This window comes from Betta splendens, chromosome 15 (assembly GCF_900634795.4).
Source record: "Betta splendens chromosome 15, fBetSpl5.4, whole genome shotgun sequence".
NCBI lineage: Eukaryota > Metazoa > Chordata > Actinopteri > Anabantiformes > Osphronemidae > Betta > Betta splendens.
This window is the reverse complement of record NC_040895.2, coordinates 5262362-5286243: the sequence shown is the minus strand read 5'-3', so window position 1 is coordinate 5286243 and position 23882 is coordinate 5262362. Positions and strand designations below refer to the sequence as shown.

The 23882-nt window shown below is 45.9% G+C and overlaps 2 protein-coding genes across 4 annotated transcripts; both read right to left on the bottom strand.

Moving 5' to 3' along the window:
* Positions 1–402: 402 nt before the first annotated feature.
* Positions 403–4454, bottom strand: calm2a (calmodulin 2a (phosphorylase kinase, delta)). The gene is made up of 6 exons (XM_029175439.3): positions 4306–4454; positions 3385–3415; positions 2153–2296; positions 1958–2064; positions 1746–1881; positions 403–1659 (listed from the first exon to the last, which is right to left on the bottom strand). Exons 1-6 carry the CDS (start codon positions 4306–4308, stop codon positions 1631–1633), a joined length of 450 nt encoding a protein of 149 aa, XP_029031272.1. The 5' UTR covers positions 4309–4454; the 3' UTR covers positions 403–1630.
* Positions 4455–8306: 3852 nt separating this feature from the next.
* si:ch73-105b23.6 (fibrillin-2) lies at positions 8307–22802 on the bottom strand. Of its 3 annotated transcripts, none has more exons than XM_029175433.3 (25): positions 22623–22802; positions 21489–21544; positions 19301–21382; positions 19012–19134; positions 16869–18866; positions 16504–16637; positions 16184–16351; positions 15907–16086; positions 15210–15801; positions 14965–15111; positions 14645–14862; positions 14161–14236; positions 13718–14005; positions 13123–13359; positions 12882–13034; positions 12557–12735; positions 12285–12477; positions 12070–12189; positions 11870–11992; positions 11559–11579; positions 11355–11416; positions 11075–11267; positions 10789–10914; positions 10542–10677; positions 8307–9093 (listed from the first exon to the last, which is right to left on the bottom strand). In XM_029175433.3, exons 1-25 carry the CDS (start codon positions 22625–22627, stop codon positions 8952–8954), a joined length of 7752 nt encoding a protein of 2583 aa, XP_029031266.3. In that variant the 5' UTR covers positions 22628–22802; the 3' UTR covers positions 8307–8951. The 3 variants fall into 3 exon arrangements, 2 of the variants coding, with proteins under 2 accessions (XP_029031266.3, XP_055358339.1); XR_003788362.3 differs by having other exon boundaries at positions 8958–9093; positions 10436–10677; XM_055502364.1 differs by lacking the exon at positions 16869–18866.
* Between the last annotated feature and the right edge of the window lie 1080 nt (positions 22803–23882).

Sequence of the window (23882 nt, the reverse complement as noted above, 5' to 3'; positions counted from 1 at the left end):
GGCAGACACTGCCAAGGGAATGATTTACTTAGTTTAACACAAAATGAAGTCAGAGCTACTTTATGAAAGCCAAGATTCCTAAAAGCAGTGCTCCTAGAATCGTCATCACTATATACATATATGTATTAAGTATTTGTTTAGTCTTTTTTCCTCAGCACAGGACCTATATCACCATACAACAAACTAGTCCTGTAGTTTCATCGAGCCAGCAAGATGACAGACTACTAATTAATGTACATACAGTACATTCACGGGAAACCCTGAATTATTTGCGTTGCTGGCTGAATCATTGCCTCGAATACTGAAAACGTGTATACACACCATATTTATATGTAGAACATAAATTAATATTAAGTAATTACAGAAGCACCAAGAATATCACAGTTCACACAGGAGACAGAGCAGAGGTCCACAATAGAGCTTTATTTTGTCATTCATCAAAATAACAAACTTAGTATCTCAGCAAGCTACTGTAACAAACTCAATAATCAGAAGTAAAAAAACAAAAATAACAGGTACACCTCTATTTACACCATGGGTATTGATGTAAGCTCAAATCATCTGCATTTCATGATTGGGACAAACGCTAAGTAAGACATGAGGCAACCAGCTTCTACATGGTTCTGTGCCATGTAGAACAGTAGCAGACAACACGTGGCCTATGTAGTCAGTAGGGGAGTTGGGCAGTACAAGGCCAATCTAATGTCGAGTACCATTTCATGCACTTCAAAATAGAGGCCTTTGATCCCACTGAGTGCTTTTATATTAATGACAATACAGATTTGATCTGAGCTTATCTGAACATTAAGAGGCATTGGCTGATGCTCCTCGGTGCTTTTGGAATAGGGGATAATTAAATTTAAAATGGTAAACATTTCATCTAATCCAAGCAATAACCAAAAGAAAAGCTACCAAAAAGGAGCATCTCATCTTCAGTACACAAAAATAAGGGGAGTAATTATTGGGTATACAAACTCAAGGATCAATAGAACTGAGAAAATAAGACAGTTTTCAAATCAGGGTAAATTGTAAATTTTATTGGAAAACAAAAATATACAACTTGGAATGGATTATTTGAGGCATGACCAGAGGTCATAAAAAAACAGTAATGAGTAAAACAATAAAAAGCATGGTTAAGATTAGTCATTTTCTGGTATATCGAACAGCAGATACAAAAAAAGAGTTTGTACGAGTACCTAGGAGATACACCCGTGTCATTTTTTTTGCAGTAGTGCAATGCTGAGAGATTTCCTTATATACTTTGTCCGTAGTCCATGCAGAGTTTAATCTCCTCCACATCGTTTCCATGCCAACAGTGTTGCCAAGTGACAACCAGCTGACAGGTTTTCAATGTCGCCATGCGTGGAAGGGCCCCGAGCACACAAAACAGGAAGATTCGAAGTTCTCTGGCTCCCAGGGGCCTCCATAGGCATCTGGTTGTATGACTTTTCTGTCACTCCAAAACACCATGACAGCAAAAGAAAAAAAAGGGACATGGGGACAAGAGCCTATGCAGTTTACATGCAGTTCCTTTGGACAGCAGAAGGGGCAGGGACGAAAGGGGCTATTAAGATTTTACAGATAAATTACACAAAAAAGGCAAATTTATATAGAAATCTGTACAAGGCCTTCACTTCGCTGTCATCATTTGTACAAACTCTGCAGAAGAGACAAGAAGGAGGAAGTTGTAATACAATATTCAATAAGCCAGCTATACATATAAACATGATACAAACTTTTCAAACCTTCATAGTTGACCTGTCCATCACCATCAATGTCTGCTTCTCTGATCATCTCATCCACTTCTTCATCAGTCAGCTTCTCTCCAAGATTTGTCATCACATGACGCAGCTCCGCAGCACTGATGTACCCATTGCCATCCTGACAATTTCAGAAGTCGGTAAGTATATTTATTAAAAAATAAAAAAATTAGAAGAGAGGAGCAGGAAGCATTTACCTTGTCGAAGACACGGAATGCTTCCCTGATTTCTTCCTCACTGTCTGTATCCTTCATCTTCCTGGCCATCATGGTCAAGAATTCTGGGAAGTCTATCGTGCCATTTCCTGAAGACAAATTAAAATCCCCAAATTGATATAGATCCAGCCAACCTCCGAAGGTTTAATAGGTTTTGAAGTCAGACTAAATTCTTACCATCAGCATCAACTTCATTGATCATGTCCTGCAGCTCTGCCTCTGTGGGGTTCTGCCCCAGGGAGCGCATAACTGTGCCCAGCTCTTTGGTGGTGATGGTGCCATCCCCATCCTTGTCAAAGAGTGAAAATGCCTCCTTGAACTCTGGTTGCAAAAACAAAAGCAAGTTGGCTTCTGTATTAAGGCTGAACTGTTCTGTCTATAGAAAGATGTGCAAAAGAAAACTGGACATAAAAAAAACGTATGCGACCATCTGCTTAAATTATGTCAACGCACCACGCTCGACATATGTAAACTACGGCTACTGATATCAAACAGACTTCCGATAGCAGCATTTTCTGGCTAAACATGGACAATGACCAGGAGAGCAAGCAGCATAATACACCAGCAGTGAATGACAGCCTGCGTGGTTTGGTTGAGCCGCAAGGGATGAGAACGATGACACCCATTAAGGGTGATGAGGCCAATGCATAGTGGCATGCAGCAGCTTGCCAGAGTCAAAAACTACAATCTGCCCTGCCATTTGCAGGGTCAAACACACAAGACAACACCCTTTTGTTGAGGAAAGGTCACTAAAAGCTCCCATCACTGGCCTGCTTGCTGATTTTGTTTTTTTTTTTAATGTGCATCCAAGAAATAAACTCCCTACAAATTGCCAAGAAAAGGTCCAACTGCAGAAACCTAAACCACAAAATGAGATACACATGTAACGGCGAGAGAGCTGAAAGGTGGGGAAACCTGCAAGTCTGCTGCCTTTCAGGCATAGACTACATTCCAACAAGTGCCTGAGCACTTGATAGCAGGAACGTGTAAAACACTGCATAATTTTCATGACAGTACTACTGGGTGCTTATACAATGAACTAAACATTACTAAAGAAAAGCTGTAAAGTATTTACCATTGTCACTCCACCTACTGATAATGGCACTACGTGTACAGCAACTAAAAGGTGACGTCAAACGCCTCGCCATAAGGAACAACCCTTCTTGATTACATCATTTACTACCAAGGAAACCGTGAAAATGCAAAGTTTTCCATGAAAGTCCTTCTGTGCTCCAAAGCCAGTCAGCAACCGCAATATCATTCATTCCTGTTTTATGACCCGCAGGCTGCCCGGTGGAATGCCTTAAAAGGGAAAAGTATAAATCCAACGCAAGGGAATCAGAGATCCATAACGAAGGCCATTTCGCGGGGCACGAGGAAGGTAGAAGATCAATGCAGCGATGTCTTACCGGCAATCTGCTCTTCTGTAAGCTGATCAGCCTGCAAAATACAAATCGTATCAAAATTAGCGTCTGCATGTGAAAATTACGGATCCGTTTCATAATGTTAAGGACGCCCAAAGCAAACATCTGTGTAGCTTCAGCGGAAATGACAGAGGGTTATCGTTACAATAGTTCATGTTTCAGTAGATCTAACGAAATAGAACGCGAGGGGAAGAACGAGGCTTCTCCAATCGCTCGACTTGTGGTCGTCTAACAAAAAAGAGAAGGCATTAACGCTGTAATGGCACCGTCAAGCGTGAAAACCATCCACGGGAGAACGCGCAAGAACCGAAGTCTGCCGCAGACAATGAACGATTTATGATTTGGCGGTAACTTGGCGAAGGTTAGCAGCTAGCTACTGCAGCATGCCGGCTCACCGCTACAGACCTTAGCTAAACTCAAACTGCTGCACACTTAGCGGAATGACCAACAACGCAGTCGTAATACCGCAGTTACAACTAAAGCTACTTCTATGAACCACTAGACAAAGTAATGTGTTTAAAACACATTAGCTAATAACAACCAAAATTGTTCGGCAAACAAGTATTAGCCTAAAGGCGTCTATTCTTGTACTACTGCACAATTTATGTGCTTTTTGGTTGTAACGCATGTGTGTAATTACGCTAACGTAACGTTAAGCCGCGATGTTACTGCATGTTTTCAAAACGCCGCAACCCGCGCCTCGTCTAAGGCGCTAGCATGCTGTCATTTGTTCAATGAGCAGCAGGGCTGTTACGGTGCAGCAGCCCAACGTTTACATCGGTGCCGCTCGGCCACGGGTGACGTTATGTGCTGTTGCCATTACACGCAGAAATTAATATGCCGACAACCGAAAAACACGAGCCAACCCTAAACCAAAGCGGAAGTACGATCCGTTTTGTTTCTTACCATTTTAATGTAGACGCAGCGACCGGTTCAGCACAAAATCCGTAACAAACGAAGCCCTAAAAAGAGCAACAGTCTCTATGAATACACTGGGAAAGAAGCGACTGGACTCGCCTTTAACGGCTGGCTTAGACTCCTCCTCTTTTCAATATCCCTCCGCCAACTTCCCCTTTCTACGCTCACTAACTAATCCAAGCATATAGTTATAGACATCATTACCGCCACTTTAAAATCAAAACGCAACTGCAATAGGCACATTCGACCACCGTGCAAATTTCGAGTTTAATACTGAAAATTATATTACGTATCGCCAGCGGTCTACACAAGGGCGTATTAATACTTTCTGCTACTGTGTGATAGGGCACAACACGTCGCGGAGAGAAATCGCGCTCTCTGATTGGTGTGTTTGTACCTGCAATGCGTCACTCCCATGCTCTGCGCTGCCGCTGCATCTTGTCCATAGACATCCCTGTCAGCGCCACAGTCTCACCAGACAAGCTTGTTGCATAGTGTTTGCACATATGGGCATCATCTTCCAGGAGACCCAGCGTGATACACTCGATGAGGAGTTAGCTACCAGGAGCTAACTCCTCTTAAATAGCTGCTAGCTAATGCGTTAGTGACCCAGTTTGTGTTGTCTTATTTACTTTATAACATTCATAATGCCTGGTTACACCATTTGTGCTATTGCAACCTATATCTTTCAAAATGTCTTATATTGTATAACCACAGACTGATATTCCTCCTGTTTAGTGTGCAGATTTCATTTGAATGCCCTGTAAAAGCGGAAGTGTTTGGGCTGTTGATTGTTTGTGTGTGTGTGTGTGTATTTGTGTGTGTGCAGGGGCACGTTCGTTTGTGCAACGTGTGGCCGGGTCTGGAGCAGGCGCCGCTGTCAGATGACTGTGGACTCTGACGTCTAATTGTGTTGCCGGCGTTGATGAGAGGATCTGGTAGCCTGATCGCTCATGCTTGACTGCGCTCCCGTCTCCCGGTGACCACCTGTCTCCATCCTCACCCCCGTGGGAGATGGATGCTGGTGGAGGAGGGCGGACAGAGACGAGCAGGGAGAATTATTTGGAGAGCCACTCACCGAATGCGCGAGAATCGCCACGTCCCAAATCAGCCCTTCTTCATCTCCTTCTCCGTTGTGATTGTGTCTCGTGTTATTAGAGGCGGATTTCAGGCAGGGATTAGGAAAAGCAAAACGTCAAAACCAAAGTGGTTCCCATTTTCATCTACGATGGTGATCTCTGGCCTTTTCCCCTCCTGCGTAATGAGAAACACCTTGGATTATATTCATTTAAATGGCTTTTTTTTCTGTTTTTGTCACTGCACAGATTATGTAAAGGTGACAGTGCAAAGGCCCGAATCTGTCGCAAGGAGCAGATAAGATGGAGCGTGCGTGAATAAACGCACAGGGAAGTGTGTGAAACCCATAAGAAAAGAAACTGGTCTGTTTTTTTGCTTTAGAGACAATCTTGCAGCATCTGTGATGAATTACACAGATAAACAAGTGTTTTAAAAACAGCATTTTACTGCTGTATCATACATATGTTATGGTCCGATCCCCTGCTTTGTCCAGCATCTATAGACCGTCCTTCATCATGTATGTAGAAGACGTTTTGAAGGAGACCTTTAAGGATGCCCAGGTCTCCACAAATTGTCTCCAGGTCAAAGGTCATGGCTGTAGGTTAATAGACTCTGAATACAGGAACCCAAGAGACATGACTTAATGATCTACACACCTGAAACCAATCCCCATGATGTAAGCTGAGAAACTCACAACACAGATAATACAGTACAAGGTAAGTTACAGTGTGGTTTCTGCATTATGAATATCAGGAGTTGTGTGTTTTTTTTTTATTGTCTCCTCGTTCTCAAGCAACCACTGTACGTATTATTTTTCCTTCCCCTTATCAGCTCTGTGAATATGTAACTGGAATACACGTAATAAGTCTTTATCAGACGCAGCCCGACCCAGAACACTTTAATAAAACGGCAGCCTTGTTTTCTGCACCACGAGGGTCAAAGGTTCACGGCTGGAGTCAGCGTTCCGTTTCGTTACTGGGTCGACCCCGGCCACGTGGCCTGGGAAGAGGCCGGTGCGAGGCTTCCAAAACGAGGCCCATTCCACAGAAAGGGCGGATTTGTGCGCCGCGATGACCCGCGAGGGACAAAACAGCGGCCACAAATATGAGAAGCTGTTTACCTGTGTAACTGAAAGACGCGTGCGCCATTATAAATGAATGAGGCCTTGTAATGCACCTGCTGGTTCCATGCAGAGGGACACGATCACTTTTCACGGCAGAGAATGGCGTTTGTTCTCTACGTCACGGACGTCGGGCTCCTGTTAATATTGAAAAGAGCGGCCGCTGCTTCTGTTTGCTCTCCACTGGAATATATAAACGACATGCAACTTCAGTTACACGCGAGCGGTCCCGGGCACTTCCTGCGAGCGCACGCCGGCCAAAGGTCCGCGCGGGCTTCTCCTGGGTTTACAGCCTCGCAATAAGGGCATTAGCCGTTTAAAGTCCACCGACAGACAATCCCTTCTGCGTTCTGACCTACCTGTTACTGGGAAATGACTTGTTTCCCAAAATTACATCATGAGGCAGAAATGATTAATGGCCTCAAATCGGATAAGAGGATTTGCCGGGGCTGGCTATTCCCTGCCTATTTCAATCATGTTGTGATGAAAAGGATACAGTGTTAAGCATGCACTTTAGTTTCTATCCCGCTCACGTGTGTCTGGTTGTACAGTAGGTCGTCAGCTGCCTGTAAATGTGACAGTGAGCTGTTGCTGATCTGAGGGACAGACCCACATAATGGCTGTCACCTACGATCCCCAGCCGTGGAGCTGCGCTGCCGTACGTTTGGGTTCCCTGCTGTCTTCCATCCCTGTCTATCTCTGTCCCCCTCGCCGCCTCCCTCTCTCCTCCGCTGGCTGGCCTCCAGGCTGTCTGCTGCAGTCAGTGCATACTGTAGCTGGAGTTCAAACGCCGCAGCTTTCAGCAGCTCATGAAACGCCACCTTCTAGTGTGGCAAAATAAAGCGCTCCCTCCAAGGTGATTTCAACCTCAGTAGCTGTTTTTCACCACCGGAGCCTCTTCGCTCTGCACTGGTCTCTCGCAGGTATCAAGAGGCCCCCATTTGCAATTTTTATTCCTTTCCAGAAGTTTCCTCTAGAAATTCAAACTCTAGAGGCTAATAAAGGAGCACGTGCCGCACAGGACGCACACCAAAAGTTTGCAAGAGTGAGCGTGTGACCACAAAAAGGAAACCACATGGAGTGTTTCAGCAGTGCCCCGTCCTTGACCCTGGCTGTGGTCTGGGCCAGGTCTGCCTCCCCAGTAGCAGGGACCTGCAGGGCTGCCTCTCACAGATGATCTCACTCTGCAGGGGGGGGGGCGGCCAGCTGCACCACATCCTGTGGCCCTTCGCAGCTGAAGGCTGTGGAGCAGTCGCCCGGGTGTCTGTGTGCACGTTTGTGTTTGTGGCAGTGCTGAGTTCCTGATTCAATGTTATTCACAAACAAATGAGACTTCTTTTGCCTTTTGCTCTTGGGACTCAGCTTTGACCCCTGGTGGCAGTAGGCGGAACTGCAGGTTCCTGATAAAAAATAATAAATAACTGGGACTATAAAAAAGGAAACTACTGTAACTGCAGTCGTGAGAAATAACCAATCCAACACAGTAAAAGTGTAAAATGTTGAGTGATTTGCATTTGATCATCCTACTGCTAATGGCAATAAAGTAAGTCAATTTATGGTCATTAAAGAAATTTTGATTTATTTATAGATGAGACATCATTTGTGCAAAATCTGTAGCAGTTAACATGAGGCCTAAACACGCCACCTATGACTAAAAGGAGGTTTGGTATTAGACCAAAGCAAAATGGGGAAGCAGGTAATGTCTGTCTAGAAACCTTGACCGTATATGTTGCTATGGGACATTCTGTTCCCATCATACGAAAAGTGATGTGAGAGTCCCTCCACAGCAGTGTTGCAGATTTTTTTGAACTGTATTTTATTTACAGGTTGTTTAACAGCTCTGCTTTACAAAGGACAACTGCCAGATAAAAAAAAAGTCTGCAGTGCTAGAATACAGAAAATGTATTACATTCCAGTAATGAATACTAATTCAAAGTATAATTCCACAGTGAGTGCTGGTGTGGTTACAAAATAATAATAGATGCAAAACAGTACATTTTAGATTAGCCTTCAGAAATGTGTAAGCAGAGGACTGAGAGCCTGTCACCAGGTATTCTGACAAATGCTAATGCTGCTATCAAGGAGGCTGTTGGCTTTGAATCAGCTGGAATCCAAAGACCACTGCAGTGGTTTACTTTTCATCAGTGTCTCCAGCCAAGAGGTTGTCAAATTCTGCAGACTCAGACTCTGACTGTAAACTGTTGTCAAGGCTTCCATATGAGGAGGAGGACGGATCTCTCTTGGCAGGTCCATCGTTCAGCTCAGAGGATTGGAAATAATTGACCGTAAAAGTCACTCAGGTTAAATTACTTGTTTCTTAGATTATAAATAGGAGCCGGTCATTATAAAACAAAGTATACAGTCCAAAAGGGCATAAATTGTCTTTGTAAATATCTATATATGTGTTTGTACAGTATGTCTGTGGTCTCAGGATCTGTTATCTGTGCCGTTGCTTGGGTGTGATGTTGTCCAGGATCCGAGGGCTGCAGTGGGGTATGTAGTGCAGGGCAGGGTCTGAGTAGTTGAAGGGCGGAGGGTTGTACGCCTCCTGAATGTAATCCGGCAACAAGTGCGGGAGCCTGAAACAAAACACGGACACCGGTCAGAATGCAGATGTGAAGCACACACTGCTGCAGTCAGACTGGATGCTGGGGAGCAGCCACCCAGGATTCCTGAACTACACTATTCTTGTTCTCCCCGCAGCTGATAACCCAGGTCAGGCGCGTTAAGCTGAGGGAGCAGTGAGACTGGACGACAAACAGGACTGTGAATAAGTTTGAGCATTGGCCCCAGTAGTGGCTCCACGGCTCTGATTTTCTGTAAAGAACACAGCAGCGAGTCATATCAGGTAGTTGGAAATGTCGGCTTGGGAAGCAGTTATTGTGAAACACACACTGAATCATCAATATTCATGCAGACTGTAGCCCAGATTTTCCTAGAGTGTTGAAAGATGCTGAAATCTGGGGCTAAAGCTGATTAAAAGCAAGAAACATATCTTGGATGCTTCTGTAGAGTCCCTGATGTCCCTGAAAGGAAAAAAAACCTCACGACTCTGAAATTAATTTCACTGCAAACGCGCAAACATCCAGGCCCTTTGTTTTCCTATAATTACAGCCGATGTCCTGGATTCTCTTCAAGCACATATGAGGATACAGAGTTCAGTTTATTCATTGCTGCTCCATTTTCATCATGTCACATGCATCTGGGACCTCAAGTATTAGAATATCAAAATAACCTTGTAATCGCACAATGCACCTCCTCGTAATCTCAGCATTATATGCAGTGGGTCTAATTGACTGATAGCAGAAAAAGCAGGCCACTCATCAAGGGGATTAGGTGTCCTTATGGCCCACTAACACCTGGCCCAGATGCCATACATCTGTACACACGTGCTGGAGCCAAGGACACATAAACACCGAGATGTAAATCATTCCAGTGCCATGCAAACATATGAAACATCTGAGAGCAGGGTGATGATAAAATGAGATCTGCCCCTTTAAACACTGTGTTGACTGATCTGATCATGACGCCGTAGCTTGTTTCCTGTGCGCAACCTCATCATTTGTATTTGCTAACATGCCTTCAGCTTCGTAGCTCGGTCCCAAGCATTTAGTAGGAAGGGTTTTTGTTTAATAGAGTGGGGAGTGAAATACGGGAAGTCAGTGCGGCAGCAGCACTACAGAGGACAGGATCTAAATCCTTCAGGTCGCTGTAAATTGGTTCAGGGCAGACTGTGTGTGTGTGTGTGTGTGTGTGTGTGTGTGTGTGTGTGTGTGTGTGTGTGTGTGTGTGTGTGTGTGTGTGTGTGTGTGTGTGTGTGTGTGTGTGTGTGTGTGTGTGTGTGTGTGTCGGTCTGGCTGCTCTCTGCAGCATTTACTTTTACACCGAGTATCACATTGTCCAGCGGATCTGCTGAATCACCTTGAACAGGTTTTATATTCATCTTGTTCAGAAACAGTTCAGCTGTTGCCTGGTGTCACTGCGGGCTTCGTCTGAACGCCCTCGGCGTGACGCTCGTCTTACTCACTCTCCAGTAACTGTCTTCCTGCAGCAGCAGAGGCAGGCCAGCGCTGCCAGCAGGAGCAGCAGGAGCAGGGGGATGCCGATGCCCAGAACCAAGCCCCTGATGAGGTCCGTTGTGGGAACAGTCGCCTTGTCTTTGTCTGGAGAGAAAAAACGTTGGGTTTAGTTTTTTATGACTTTACAAAGGCAGGATAAACAAGCATTACTGACTGGTAGGATCAGGGCTGGAGCTGAAGGAGGGATTTGCTCACCTAGAATGCAGGACTGGTTCGCGTACACTTCTGTGCCGTTGCAAACGCACCTGTAGCCTCCGTACGTGTTGTAGCAGAGGGCCGGCTGCACACACACACGCTCGCTGGCCTTGCACTCATCCAGATCTGCAGGTGAGGGCAGATGCACTTTTTAAAGTGCATTTCACCACCGACCTAAACTAACCTTGACATCTGATGAGTTTTGCATGATGCCAGTTGCATTTTACACTGCTATGATGAGTCAAAATGCCAAATCTAATTCTTTCTTTCCTAAAAAGTGTCTTACCGTCAATTTTAATGTAGCTGATGTCGTAATGACTGCTGATTCTGGCCAGGTAATCGCTGATATACCAGTGAGGTGTGTCGCTGGACACATTTATACGATATTCATCCAAACCTGTTGTAGATCCCGCACCAGGATCAATCTTACTGATACTGTAGAATTTGTTCCCGAAACCCTTTGACAAAATGTTCTCAAGCTGAGAGACGAGAGGAAACACAATTACTAATATCAGATCGTAGTTACAGAAATATAGTTATGAAACTGGATTTTTACTTTAACTCACCAGACTGAGTGCATCAGAACTGCTTTTCTTCCACATCACAGACGCATTGAACACATTAGACCCTGGAGAAACAGAGCAGCACAGACGGCAGCTTAACGTTCCATCTTACCATCTAATCTCATATGCTTGTTTACCATGGTAACAAAGCAGGCTCAGGTCTAGCTACCAGCTAGAAAAGTGAATTTCTAGATTAGTGGCTCTTACCTGGAGAGTTGACAGATTCGCCTGTAGAGAAACACAATTAACGTTACTGTGCCAAAACACTGTGTTAAGACAACAGAACGTTTGATCGCGGCTTTAAAATAGACAATGATTAGTTCTCAATTGATTAAAGTCTATCTGCAAGCAACTAACAAAAGTTGTCAGATAATTGTTTTTCCTTAACTGTAGCAGAGTAAAGAAAAAAGCACGAACAGATGCATTAAGTTAAGGTAATGTACTTGTCACCTCTGATAACGGGTTATGACACATTGTGTCTACAGGGACTCTAGATGGCACTGTCTATTGGCACATACCACATCCAGTGGAGCTGGAGCCTGGACTCTGGTATCTACAGAGGCAGGTGAAAGAGCCAGGACTGTTCTTGCACTCAAACTTGGCATTGGGACAGAATTGGAGCGTTTCACACTCATCTACATCTGCAATATATAAGATAAGACAGTTCGGTGTTGTTGTTCAGTGGGAGTGTCAGTTTGTGCTGCAGATGTGCATGCACCTGTGCAGTTGCGCCCATCGCCAGTAAACCCAGGTTTGCATGTGCAATTGTAGGTCCTCTTCACGCTTTGGCAGGTGGCGTCTTTGTGGCAGGGGAAGGGGAAGGGAGGGCTGCACAAGTCTAGACAGAGAAAGGAGAAGGATGGGGTTTGTTATCTTTCTCCAAACCTGCTAATGTGTCTGCACAGAAACAAAAATAGTTTTGCTGCCACCCACCCTCCTCAAAGCACTTGTATCCCTGTTTGCCTTCAGAGAAAGTATTATTGGGACACTCTCCACAGATGAACTGGTCGGGGTCCGCGGCTCCCTGGCACTTCACCCCTCGAAAACAAGGCTTCCCCAGGCACGCATCTGTAACGTTCCCACAGAACACCCCGCTGAACCCTTTAGGGCACAGGCAGCCCACAACCTGGGAGACGAACAGGGATGAGCAACCAGCCAAATGCTTCTGAACACGTAGTGAACCAGTGAATCGACTGAAAACGTACCTGGAACCTTCCCTGCTGGTGGTTTTCAACGATGCTGTCATACTGACAGGTCCCTCCATTAAGGCAGCTGCAGACCTGCAGGATGGGGGTGAACAAGGAACCGCTGAGCTCGTCACTGACCTTAACGGTCAACAGGATGGGTTGGGTGCTGAGGGGAGTCCACGTCAGGGAGCCATTGGCTGGGGCAAAAAGCACAGTGGGGACATGATGACTAAAACTGAACGGTCTGCGCGCGTGTGTGTGTGTGTGTGTGTGTGTGTGTGTGTGTGTGTGTGTGTGTGTGTGTGTGTGTGTGTGTGTGTGTGTGTGTGTGTGTGTGTCCCACCACTGCCAATGGAAGCCCGTGGAGGCCTGGGATATAACAGCGAGTACGTGATGGCGTCTCCATTAGGATCCTGAGCTTTCATCGTAACAACCATTGTAAAGTTCACTTTACACCTGATCTCCATTGGGTCTGTCACTATGGGAGGCATGTTACCTGCCAGACAACAGAAAAGACCATGTCTTACTCATACAGGGCAACAGCGTCCACACAAAGACTTTTTCACAACCGCATTAGCCGCTACCATAAATCAAGGCCAGATTTTGGTACTGTGTCCTGGCTTCGAGAGTCCGCAGGCCTAGTTCAGAGCTGCCGGATGCCACTGTATCACACATGCACTGGATGCTGCCTTGACAGGTTTTCTGCAATTTGTCCGCTTGAGCAGGACTGATGCTGTCCAGCAGTTGTTGAGAGGAGTTGTATTTCAGTGAAAGCAGTGGAGTTTGGGGGAGGAACAAGCTTTCTGGGACTGGGACTGCCCCTAATACATATCCACAAGGAGTAAAAAGGTGGACACAGATTAGTTGTCTAGTGTGAGAAAGTTTAGATTGAAATGTTTTAGCATTATTTATTTAGCTATACTGTATGTGAGACTAATTAATATTTATTATTGATAGGAGGAAGCAGTTGTAGTCAAATCTCATTCAATGTGCCTTTTAAATGCAGATAACAGAATCATGGGAAATCTGACGATGCACTTCATATATGTGAAATAATAGCTAAATAAACAAGTTATGTTATTTCTAACTATGCATTTTGCTGTTTTTTGATTTGTTAGTTTAGAGAAGCCTTTGTTGGTGGAAGATATGCACATGTACAGGCGTTTGTGGTTCACTCACAAGACAGGCCAAAAGACTGTAGCCCTTCCTCCAGCAGGTTGCGCTCCACTAAGGGAAGGATTTTGCCATTAGACATGAGGAAGTCATCGGAGCGGTTGGAGCTCCAAAGACCCATGAGGCCCACGGTGCGGTTGTAGAAAGCCTGGGGAACCTCAACAATGGCTGCCAGCTGATTAAAGCCCACAACCCTCCATACCACCACATGTAGGCCCCCGGCATACACCGCCACACAGCGATTCAGCAATGTACAGCGCACGGCAAAGTCCATCTCATCTGCATAAATGGTACCTAAAGGAGAGTTCTTATCAATGACCAGCACCCATTGTTGATGGAGCTGCGGGCATGGTTTATGTAACTGGCAAAGACTTATTTATTCAACCATGATCTATCTCACAAACAACAAAATAGTTTTTTAAACTTTATATGTTTTAAGTTGTTCTTACCAATGTTGACAGGGACCTCAACATCATCCACAAACATCTGGAGCCTGTCCCCTTTCTCTGAACATCTCCATTCAATCTGAATTTGCATAAAAAAGAGTTAGATTGAAGTGGTATATATTAATAGTCTGCTTTATCATCTTGAGCATGAAGGCATATCTGAACAGGAAAATAGGAACTGTTGAGGGCACACACACTCCACAGACAGCCACAGGGGCTACTATTGATTTGTTTGCGATACAAATTAAAATTTGGTTAGGTCAGCTACACATTAGGATTTAGAGTCAAACCAAGGAACATCTCTAACCTTTGCATCTCTCTTTATACCTTGCTAGGTAATTACATAATAAAGAGCAGAAAGTAGTCATGTTTGTGAAAAATGTCCTTAATTGACACACGCCATCTCTGAAATGCATCTATCTTTCACATTCTGTGAAATGCACACAAACTTCCAGCATCTTCCCTCTATACACTCAAACCTCCTGACCTTGCCGATGGCCTGGTGGAAGGCAGCCATGCGCACCACCACTGGGACTTCAGTGATCCCCTTTCCCTCTGTGAGTAAATTGTCGGTCTGTCCTTGCAGGGTGAAGATGTTCGAGCCAGTGGTGGAGGAGATCCGCAATATCACAAATTCTCCCAGGGCTTTGAAAGAGTACTCTGCACCATCGAAGGTGATGAAATGGATGCTTCCGTAAACCATTGCTGTAGTGGAACAAGAGAAATTTCAGTTTAACTGATTCAAAGCATTTTTTTTTCTGAGAATGGAGAGCTAACTTTGCATAGCCTTTACAAAAAGCGTTTCACCTATGCCATGTGTTGTTTTGGCTGGGGTGTAGCCGCTAGAGCTTCCCCAGCTGTAACCTTGGCAACGATCCAGTGGCCTCTTGTTGAGGTACAGGCGGCACTGAGGGGACTCCATGCAGCACCACTGGAATGGCAGGAGATCCTCATCTGTAGAGAGACATTTGATTAAATTCTACTGGAAAGCAAGCAGCTGTGGCCGGATGGGCTGACATAGACTGGCTGTTGAGTGCTACACGGCGTAATACCAATATGCTTCTGTAGGTTGCCCCCAGAGAAGTAGCGTTCGCTGTACCCTGCCAGCAGGGGACCTTCTGGATCATACACACACCTCTTTCCCGAACCATATCTGTTAGACAGGACTGACTGGTAGATGTGGCCCCCTGCACCCCCCCACCGCTGACCCCTTAATGTCTTCACTCTTGAACCAGGATCACTGGTGTCCTGTGAGAATGACAGGTCTTCTAGAACCTGGGTGCGGGTACAGGGGCATGTGGGAAGCACTTTTGTCCAGTCAGTGGGGTCAGGCTCCTTTATTGCCCATAAGCGGCACCTAATGCGGGCATCCAAACCTGACCCCTCTAGTTTTGCCAAGTCATACACGATTTGGCCTAATTTCCCCAAAGTCCCATTCATTTGCTGGGGTCTGTATCTGCCCCCAGGGCCGAACAGGTTATCATTGGGGACAGGTCGCTCGCTGAAGGAGAAATTTCCATCCGTGTAGCCAATGAGAGCATCATAATACAGCCTCTGGCCTCGATTCCAGCTCATCTCAGCATATCGCAGGAGCGCAAACGATCGAGTTCCATCTGTGGCCAGGATACACTGGAAAGTGTTAGTCTGGAGGAAAGCAATGTCAAAATTAAAGGCTCAGTCAATCACAAATTTTAGGATACGTTCTCAGCCTGTGTACTGAATCATTTGTATGATTTTAACATGCTCTACCTCTAAGATGTTGACATTCTGGAAGAAGACAGGCATCACATGATCCCAGGTAATTTTAAGGATCCATGCAGGGGTGAATGCAGGCTTGCCTCTCTGTACTTCAAACTTTGTAACTTCATCCGCTGTACGATTAAACACTATCTGGGAGTACAGATCCAACACATCCTGTTTATAGTATTCCTGGAGGTTAAAAGAAAGAAGAAAAGAGTTGTGTGTAGATATATGTTGTTTCGTCTTTACTCAATTCTTTCAGCTTCAGCCTCTGATGATATGGAACCTTGTAGAACAACCGTCCATTCCCAGTGGTGAGATTAGCATCATCCCAGAACACTGCCAGCAGAGACACACTCATGTTCTTAGGGAAGCCAGTGTCTAAAGGAGCAGGGAACAGGTACTGCTCATTCTCAGCAGCAAACTGAAACTGAACAAGGCCATTGTCGGAAAACTGAGAAAGAATAGGGAGAGAAATTTATCCAACATTCATTATACCAGCAAGGTATAGCAATGTCATCTATATGTTGTTTGTAGATGTAGAATTCTGTCTACTGTCAGCTGTCATTCCTTTGCGCAATGCTTAAAAGGAAGGCTGAGACTCACATAAATTCTGTCGTACAATTTTCCCAGAAATGGGAAACCCATTGATGGAGTGATATACGGTGAGTTTCCATCTGCTGACGACATTTTTATCTCTGCATCACCAGGCTCTGCCCCGTAGGGAAAAAGGGAGCTCTCTATAAATAAAGCACAGACAAAGATAATTACTATTAGAACAATATTTACTAAGTTTATGTTTCAAATTACATTTGCCCATAACATTATTGTGCTCAATATCTGGGGCTGCTATTTGCAAAGTAAACATGCCAGAAACATTTACAGTCAAAACATTTCTATGGCAAACATCAGGACTAAGAGATGTGAAAGTGCAATGATTGAGACAGGTTAATAAAAAAAGCATAGCCAACCCTTTCGAGCCACTGTTCTGCACATTGTGTTGTTTTCGTGGCAGGAACAAGCGTAAGTCCCCGGTAAGTTAGTGCAGGACAATTGGCTGGGGCAGGCTGTGGAGGACAGACACTCATCCCGGTCAACGCATCCTCCTCCCCCTCTGCCATTTTCTTTGGTGGCTTCCCAGCCGCTACCGCACAAGCATTTGAAACCTCCCACTTGATTGGAGCAGGTGGAAGCAGGGTGGCAACGTGCACTAGCTTGGTGGCACTCATTCAAGTCTATGCACAATGGCCCGATGATTGTGAAGCCGGGCAGGCACGTGCAGATGAATGACCCGGGGGTGTTGAGGCAGCGAGCGCTAGGATGGCATGGCGCCGTCAGAACAGCGCACTCATTCACATCTTCACACCAAGAACCATTTCCAGAAAAGCCCATGGGGCAGTGGCAGGAAAAGGACCCACGGCTGTTCCAGCACCGTGCCAAGGGGTGGCACGGCAAACTCCCACATTCATCGGTGTCAACACATTCCAGTTGATCTTCCTGGTACCCCAGCGGGCACGAGCAGTTGTAGGCCCCGGGCAAGTTGGTGCACACCTGGTCCAAGCGGCAGGGGGCTCTGTCCATACATTCATCGATATCCACACAGCCCAGGTCGACAGGGGCGTAGCCGGGAAAGCATTTGCAGGTGAAGGAGCCTACTGTGTTGTTACAGAATGAGTGCTCAGGACATTGGCTTCCACCTGGACTGTGACACTCGTCAATATCCTCACAACTTGTGCCGTTTATAATAAACCCCTCATGGCAGGTGCAATTGTAAGACCCAGGTGTATTGACGCAACTAGAGTAGGGCTGGCACACGGAAGAGTTTAAGGAGTCCAAGCATTCGTCTACATCCACACACTCCGTCTCTGTTCTACTCCAGAATCCTTCAAAGCATTCACAGTGATATGACCCATTGGTGTTCATACACGTCCCATGGGTGCAAAGTGGTGCCAGCATCACGTCGCTGCATTCATCGATGTCCACGCACAAGCCAGCTAAAATAGTAAACCCGGACACGCAAGGACATAAGTAGCTCCCAACAGTGTTGAGGCAAGTGCTGTGTTCGGGGCAGGAGGAATTGTCTAAGCACTCGTCCATGTCCTCACAGTGGGTGTCGTTGCCTTGGTAACCTTCCCAACACTCACAGTCAAAGGATCCAAAAGTATTGAGGCACGTGGAGGAGTTAGGGCACTGGGCGGGGTTCAGGAAGCACTCGTTGATGTCCAGACACAGGGATCCATTTTCTGAGAAGCCGGGGTTACAGATACACACGTAGCTTCCCTCTAGGTTAGAACAGGCGCTGTTGTCCGGACAGCTGAAGTTCCCTATAACGCATTCATCCACATCCTCACAGTGAGTCCCATTGTCTTGAAACCCTTCCCAGCAGTGACACGCATAGGAGCCATTGGTGTTGAGGCAGTAGGAGGAGGCAGGGCAGGCTTCATCTCCCGACCACTCACATTCGTCCACATCGCGGCAGTCGTTGCCATTCATTTCGTACCCTTCCTTGCAGCGGCAGTAGAAGGAGCCACGGTGGGGGTGACACTCGGCGAAGGGTTCGCACACACTGCTAACATTCAAACAGGAACCTTCACTCACGCATGTGCCCTGTTCGTACACCAGCCCCAATATGCACGAACAGGCGTAGGAACCAGCGGTGTTGAGGCACGTCATGTTTCTGCCACAGGTTGAAGTCACCTCACATTCGTCCACATCCTCACAGACAAAGCCATCCCCCCGGTAGCCGTCCTGGCACTGGCACACATAGGACCCCTGTGCGTTGTGGCACAGTGCCTGGATGCTGCAGTTGTGTGGCAGGGAGGAGTTGTCCTCGCATTCGTCCACATCCTGGCAGTCGAAGCCATTGCCCTCCGTGCCCAGTGGACAGGAACAGTGGAAAGATCCCGGCGTGTTAGCACACAGGGCAACTGGATGGCATCCTCCATTTTGGACCTGGCACTCATCAAAGTCTATAATTTATCCAAAATGGGACAGTGTCAGGGAAACAGCCTCAAACGGAAAACTAAAGGAAATCTTAGCAGAGAGTCCGCTCATGGGGGCAAAGACCAAGCAGCGTTTTAGATGTGTACGGGGGGGGGGGGGTGTGAGACTCACCAGAGCAGTTCTTCCCATCACCTGTGAAGCCGCTCAGACAGAAGCAGAAGTAGCTGCCCACTGTGTTGATGCAGTGAGCAAACAGGCTGCACTCCTGCTGCCCTGTCTCACATTCGTCCACGTCTAGAAGGAAAATTGACAAATTGAAAGGGAAGTGGGAGCATGAGGGGGGTAAATTAAAGGACATCAAAGGACAATAAGGTTTAAAATTTCCTGAGTCTTTTGTTCCACTGTCAAATAATAGAATGTAGTTTACAGTAACTAAGCAAATATTGGAAAAGTTTTTTACCAGCACACTTTGTTTCATTGAGAACGTAGCCTTGTCTGCAGACGCAGGAAAACGATCCTGGAATATTCTCACACCGCATTTCATTCACAGGACAAACGTTTTCACTCTCACACTCGTCAATGTCAAAACACGCCAACCCGTCGCCCACGTAGCCCAGGTCACAAACACATTGGTACCCCCTGGGTGACCGGTGGCACAGGCCCGCCTCATCACAGGCGGGATTACACAACGGACTGGGCGCCGCGCAGGTGTCATTGAAGGCAACTGATCCGTTCAAACACGAGCACACGTGAGCGCCGGGGGAGTTAATGCATGTGGAGAAGGTGGGGCACACAGGATCAGGGAGGGTGCACTCGTCCACATCCTGGCACGAGAAGCCGTCGCCTTTAAAACCCTGTTCGCATGAGCACTGAAAGCCGCCCATGGTGTTGGTGCACAGAGCCCGTGCATGGCAGGTGCTCGCCTCCAAACACTCGTCTGTGTCTTCACAGTACGTGCCGTTGCCTTTGAAACCTCGCTTACAGCTGCAAGTGTAGGACCCGATAGAGTTCAGACATGTGGCGTTCATGTGGCAGGACTTGGCCTTACATTCGTCTATATCAACACATCCCATGTTGCTGGCGGGCCGGTAGAAGCCGACTTGGCAGTAGCACTCGAATGCCCCATCGGTGTTCCGGCACTCTTCGCTCACTCCACATGGGCTCTTCAGTTCCTGACATTCATTTACATCCTGGCAAAGCGTCTGGTTAACCAAGTTGAACCCTGGCTGGCACTGGCAAGAAAAAGAGCCCTGGTTGTTCAAGCAAGTGGCCTTGTTTCTGCATCCTCCATTGTCCACAAGACACTCGTTCACGTCTTGGCAATGCAGCACCCCGTCGCCGGAATAACCCCCACGACAGGTGCAGTTGTAGGATCCAGGAAGATTAATGCAAAGGGCATTGGTGTGGCACTGCTTGGGCTGCGAGCATTCGTCCACATCCACGCAAGCGAAGCCATCCCCCTTGAAGCCTGCCGAGCACTGGCAAGAGAAGGAGCCGGGGGAATTCTTGCAGCTGGCGTAGGTGCTGCAGGGGCCCGCCGCGCACTCGTCCACATCCTGGCACTTGGAGATATTCAGTATGAAGCCGATGCCACAGTCACAGAAATAGGAGCCAGGATTGTTAACGCAGGTAGTGTTGGAGGGGCAGATGCCGGGTGTTGTACACTCATTGATGTCTTCGCACCGTAGACCGTCTCCTGCGAAGCCGCTGTTGCAGGAGCACACATATGTTCCCAACCTGTTGATGCAAATGGCCCTCGGGTCACACGGCTTCTTCTCCGTACATTCGTTTACGTCTGCGCACGTGTGTCCATTTCCCACAAAGCCGTCTCTGCAGGTGCACCTATAAGATCCTGGGGTGTTTACACAGTCTGCGTATTGACTGCAGATGTTGCTCGCACATTCGTCAATATCTACACAGGACATGCTGTTGCTTTCGTAGCCACTGTTGCACGTGCACTTGTACGTGCCCGGCAGGTTCTTACAGCCGTTAAAGCCAAAGGAGGAGGAACAAACGTAGGGGGTGTCTGAACATTCATCCACGTCAAGGCACAGATAGTTCCCATTACCCTTATATCCTGCATTACAGGTGCATACATAGGAGCCAGGGTTGTTGGTGCAGGTGGCGTTCCAGTGGCAGAGCTTTTGGTTAGTGCATTCGTTGACATCCGCGCAGTCAAAGCCGTTGCCAGTGAAGCCAGATTTACACTGGCACTGACGCGAGCCGTCGGTATTGGTGCAGGAGGCGTAAGTGTGGCAGCCCCCGTTACCAGTTCGGCACTCATCAATGTCCTGGCAGGTGGTGCCATTTCCACTGTATCCAGCCATGCAGGAGCAGCTGTAGCTGCCCGGGCTGTTGGTGCAACGCGCCTTCGAGTGACAGGTGTGCATGCCGATGGTGCATTCGTCGACGTCACTGCAGACTATGCCACCGCCCTCAAAGCCATCCGGGCATGCACATGTGAAGTTGTTCTGCACCTTCAGACAATCGGCCTGAGGATGGCACTTGATGCCCACGGCCTCACATTGTTTCGGGTCAACAGCTGCAGAGAATAATGGTGTGAGAGAAGAGCTTGATAAATATAGAACATCTTGAAACATGTCATTATTTTTTATGGATAATTTAAAATAGTAGGAGCAGTAGGATACCTGCACTGCAGTATTCCACCATCGCAAATAAACTGATCTGCCACAGGAATGGAAGCCTGTCAGAGCAAAGTAATCCATGAGTGGTAAAGTTAGTACAAGTTAGTAGTTAGACTTCTGTCTGGGAAACTGTACTTGGAATTATTGATTATAAATACAGGAGAAATAAATTACAAATCTTTGAGGAGACTTGTCAGCAGACATGCTTTCAGACAACATCTACAGTATATCCAACATCCAGGAAAAATGTAGACATCATCCAGTTTCCTTTTCTTTAAACAGAACCTAGAGTCCTGATCAGATATAAGTGCGGTGTGTGTTACCTTTCTTGTGCTTTGTGTTTCCCTGCCTTCATCCAGTAAGAACTATCAGGTGTCTGTTACAAGTAGTGTAACACAGATAAAGATATTGTTGTCTCCTGACTCGCCACCTCAAAAGTCATTTACTGTCATTCTGTTCTAGATCAGCCAATATTACAATTACTTTAAATTCTTATGGTAAATTTTTACGATCGTCCTGATGACACAGGTAAATTATTAATGAACAGCAAATGTCCTTGTACAAATGAACAAAAATTCTCAGTTGTCTCAAACGATTTTTGCTGAACCAACTTCTTCTTGACAAAGGCCTAGTCAATAACTTTTAAGGTTTTTCCCTCTCACATTTTTTGGAAAAGTTACAGGATTACTGATACAGTAAATAACATGGTTTATTCTGATTGAGTTACCAGCTAAATGTCATTGCGGCCTCCAGGGCCCACAGGACTATTGTCTGAGTTCAGGGAGAAGGCTCAGGACAGTTAGTGGCAGTGGAAATTATCAATTTCTGACACCCTTTTGGCATGTACATTTCATATGTCTTTAATTAATTCTTATTGTATTCGTATTATTCTTATTCTTATTAAAAGGTAAATAAAAACACCATACAAATATTTTAGAATAATCCTAAAGTAAAACAACTCAAACAGTTGAATCACAGTATGAATTATAAACAATATAAAATCCAAATATTATGAAATATAATTCAGGGTCAGAATCATCTGTTACCTTTACAAATGAACACAAGTTGTGAATGAGTGGAAAAGAGCATCAGGCATAATAAGACATACGCAGGATAGTGCCAGAGATTTCTACTTACCACATGTTTCCCGTCACCTCTTGCAGTGGTGTCTACCCCTCCTCTGACTTGCTCCTCTTCACTGTATCCTCCTCTGAAGACTCCTCGAACTGCGTCTTCCGTGATCTTCTTCTCCACCTTCCCTTCTGTCCCTGAAACTGGGAACAATGGGACATCTTAAACCTCTGGGAATGGGAACACCCATAGTGACCTGCTTGTGTGTCGGTTCTCATAAGCTGATCGGGTACCCGTGGCGTTCTTTGCTGCCTTCGCCGTACAAAGGAAGCTAGGACACTGAATGAAACATACAGACTTTTTCTGTTTAGTGAAATTTAGTCTTCTCTGTTTGTCAGTATGTTATCTCATTTTACAGTCATCACTCTATTCAGAAGACAGAGCTATGTATAGCTGTCAGATGTAAAAATAGCCATTTCCTGTTGTTAAATTGTAGACTGCATTATATTCTCTACATTCATATTTTCTGGACTGCCATGGTCTGTGTATTTGTCACAGAGAAATAAATCGTTGGCAGCAGCCTCTGGAGTGATTTTCAAGCTAAAAACAGGGCAGATACAGTATTGTGTGTTTTGAAGCCCCCTCTTTCAACGGCTCTTCCTAACAGGCCCAGTAAGACCAGCAGTGATAACATGCTGCTTATATACTGGATAATACTGAAGCAGCCTGTGTGTGAGTGGGTTGTTAATGCTGTTTCATCTTGTTGTCCAGTGACTACAGAACATTTACTTTATAGTTATAATCCAGTGTAGCTACTGTAATCTGTGACTCTGGGGTTATGTTTCTACAAATGGTCTTTATCTAATAAAGAGAAAAGAAAATCTACCTGGGGTTGGTGGAATATTGTTCTTGGGCATTTCATAAATGTTAGCTTCAACAGACTGAGCTTATAAAACATTCTTAAGAGCAAAGTCAATTACACTGCAACCTTATTGTTGCAAAACTAGTCAGCATGCAAACACATGTTTGCCTCACACTCTGGGGCTTTGGCTTCGTAACAGCCCATTCTGGTTGCATATAATCAAGATGGAGATGCAGATGGAACCAAGACAAAATGTCTGATCACAGCAGAATTTGTATTTCTGTAACATTTCAAGACAAAAATACTGTACAAAGAAATATACCCATCTTAGCTGACATGGCTTTGAACAGACACACCAAGACAAGCATCATGTTGTTGGTTTTCATGTGTGACTTTTAATCAAATCTGGGACTTTATGTAGCATTGAATTACAACCCGCAACACAAAAAACACCCGACCCACTG

Excerpts from the sequence above, each read along its gene's own strand:
- calm2a (XM_029175439.3), bottom strand. Across the intron at positions 2,297-3,384 it reads TACAGAAGAGCAGATTGCCG|AGTTCAAGGAGGCATTTTCA; the intron begins GTAAGACATCGC and ends TTTTGCAACCAG. Across the intron at positions 1,882-1,957 it reads CATTCCGTGTCTTCGACAAG|GATGGCAATGGGTACATCAG; the intron begins GTAAATGCTTCC and ends TGAAATTGTCAG.
- si:ch73-105b23.6 (XM_029175433.3), bottom strand. Across the intron at positions 16,352-16,503 it reads AATTGTACGACAGAATTTAT|TTTTCCGACAATGGCCTTGT; the intron begins GTGAGTCTCAGC and ends ATTCTTTCTCAG. Across the intron at positions 11,993-12,069 it reads CGATGGGCGCAACTGCACAG|ATGTAGATGAGTGTGAAACG; the intron begins GTGCATGCACAT and ends TATATATTGCAG.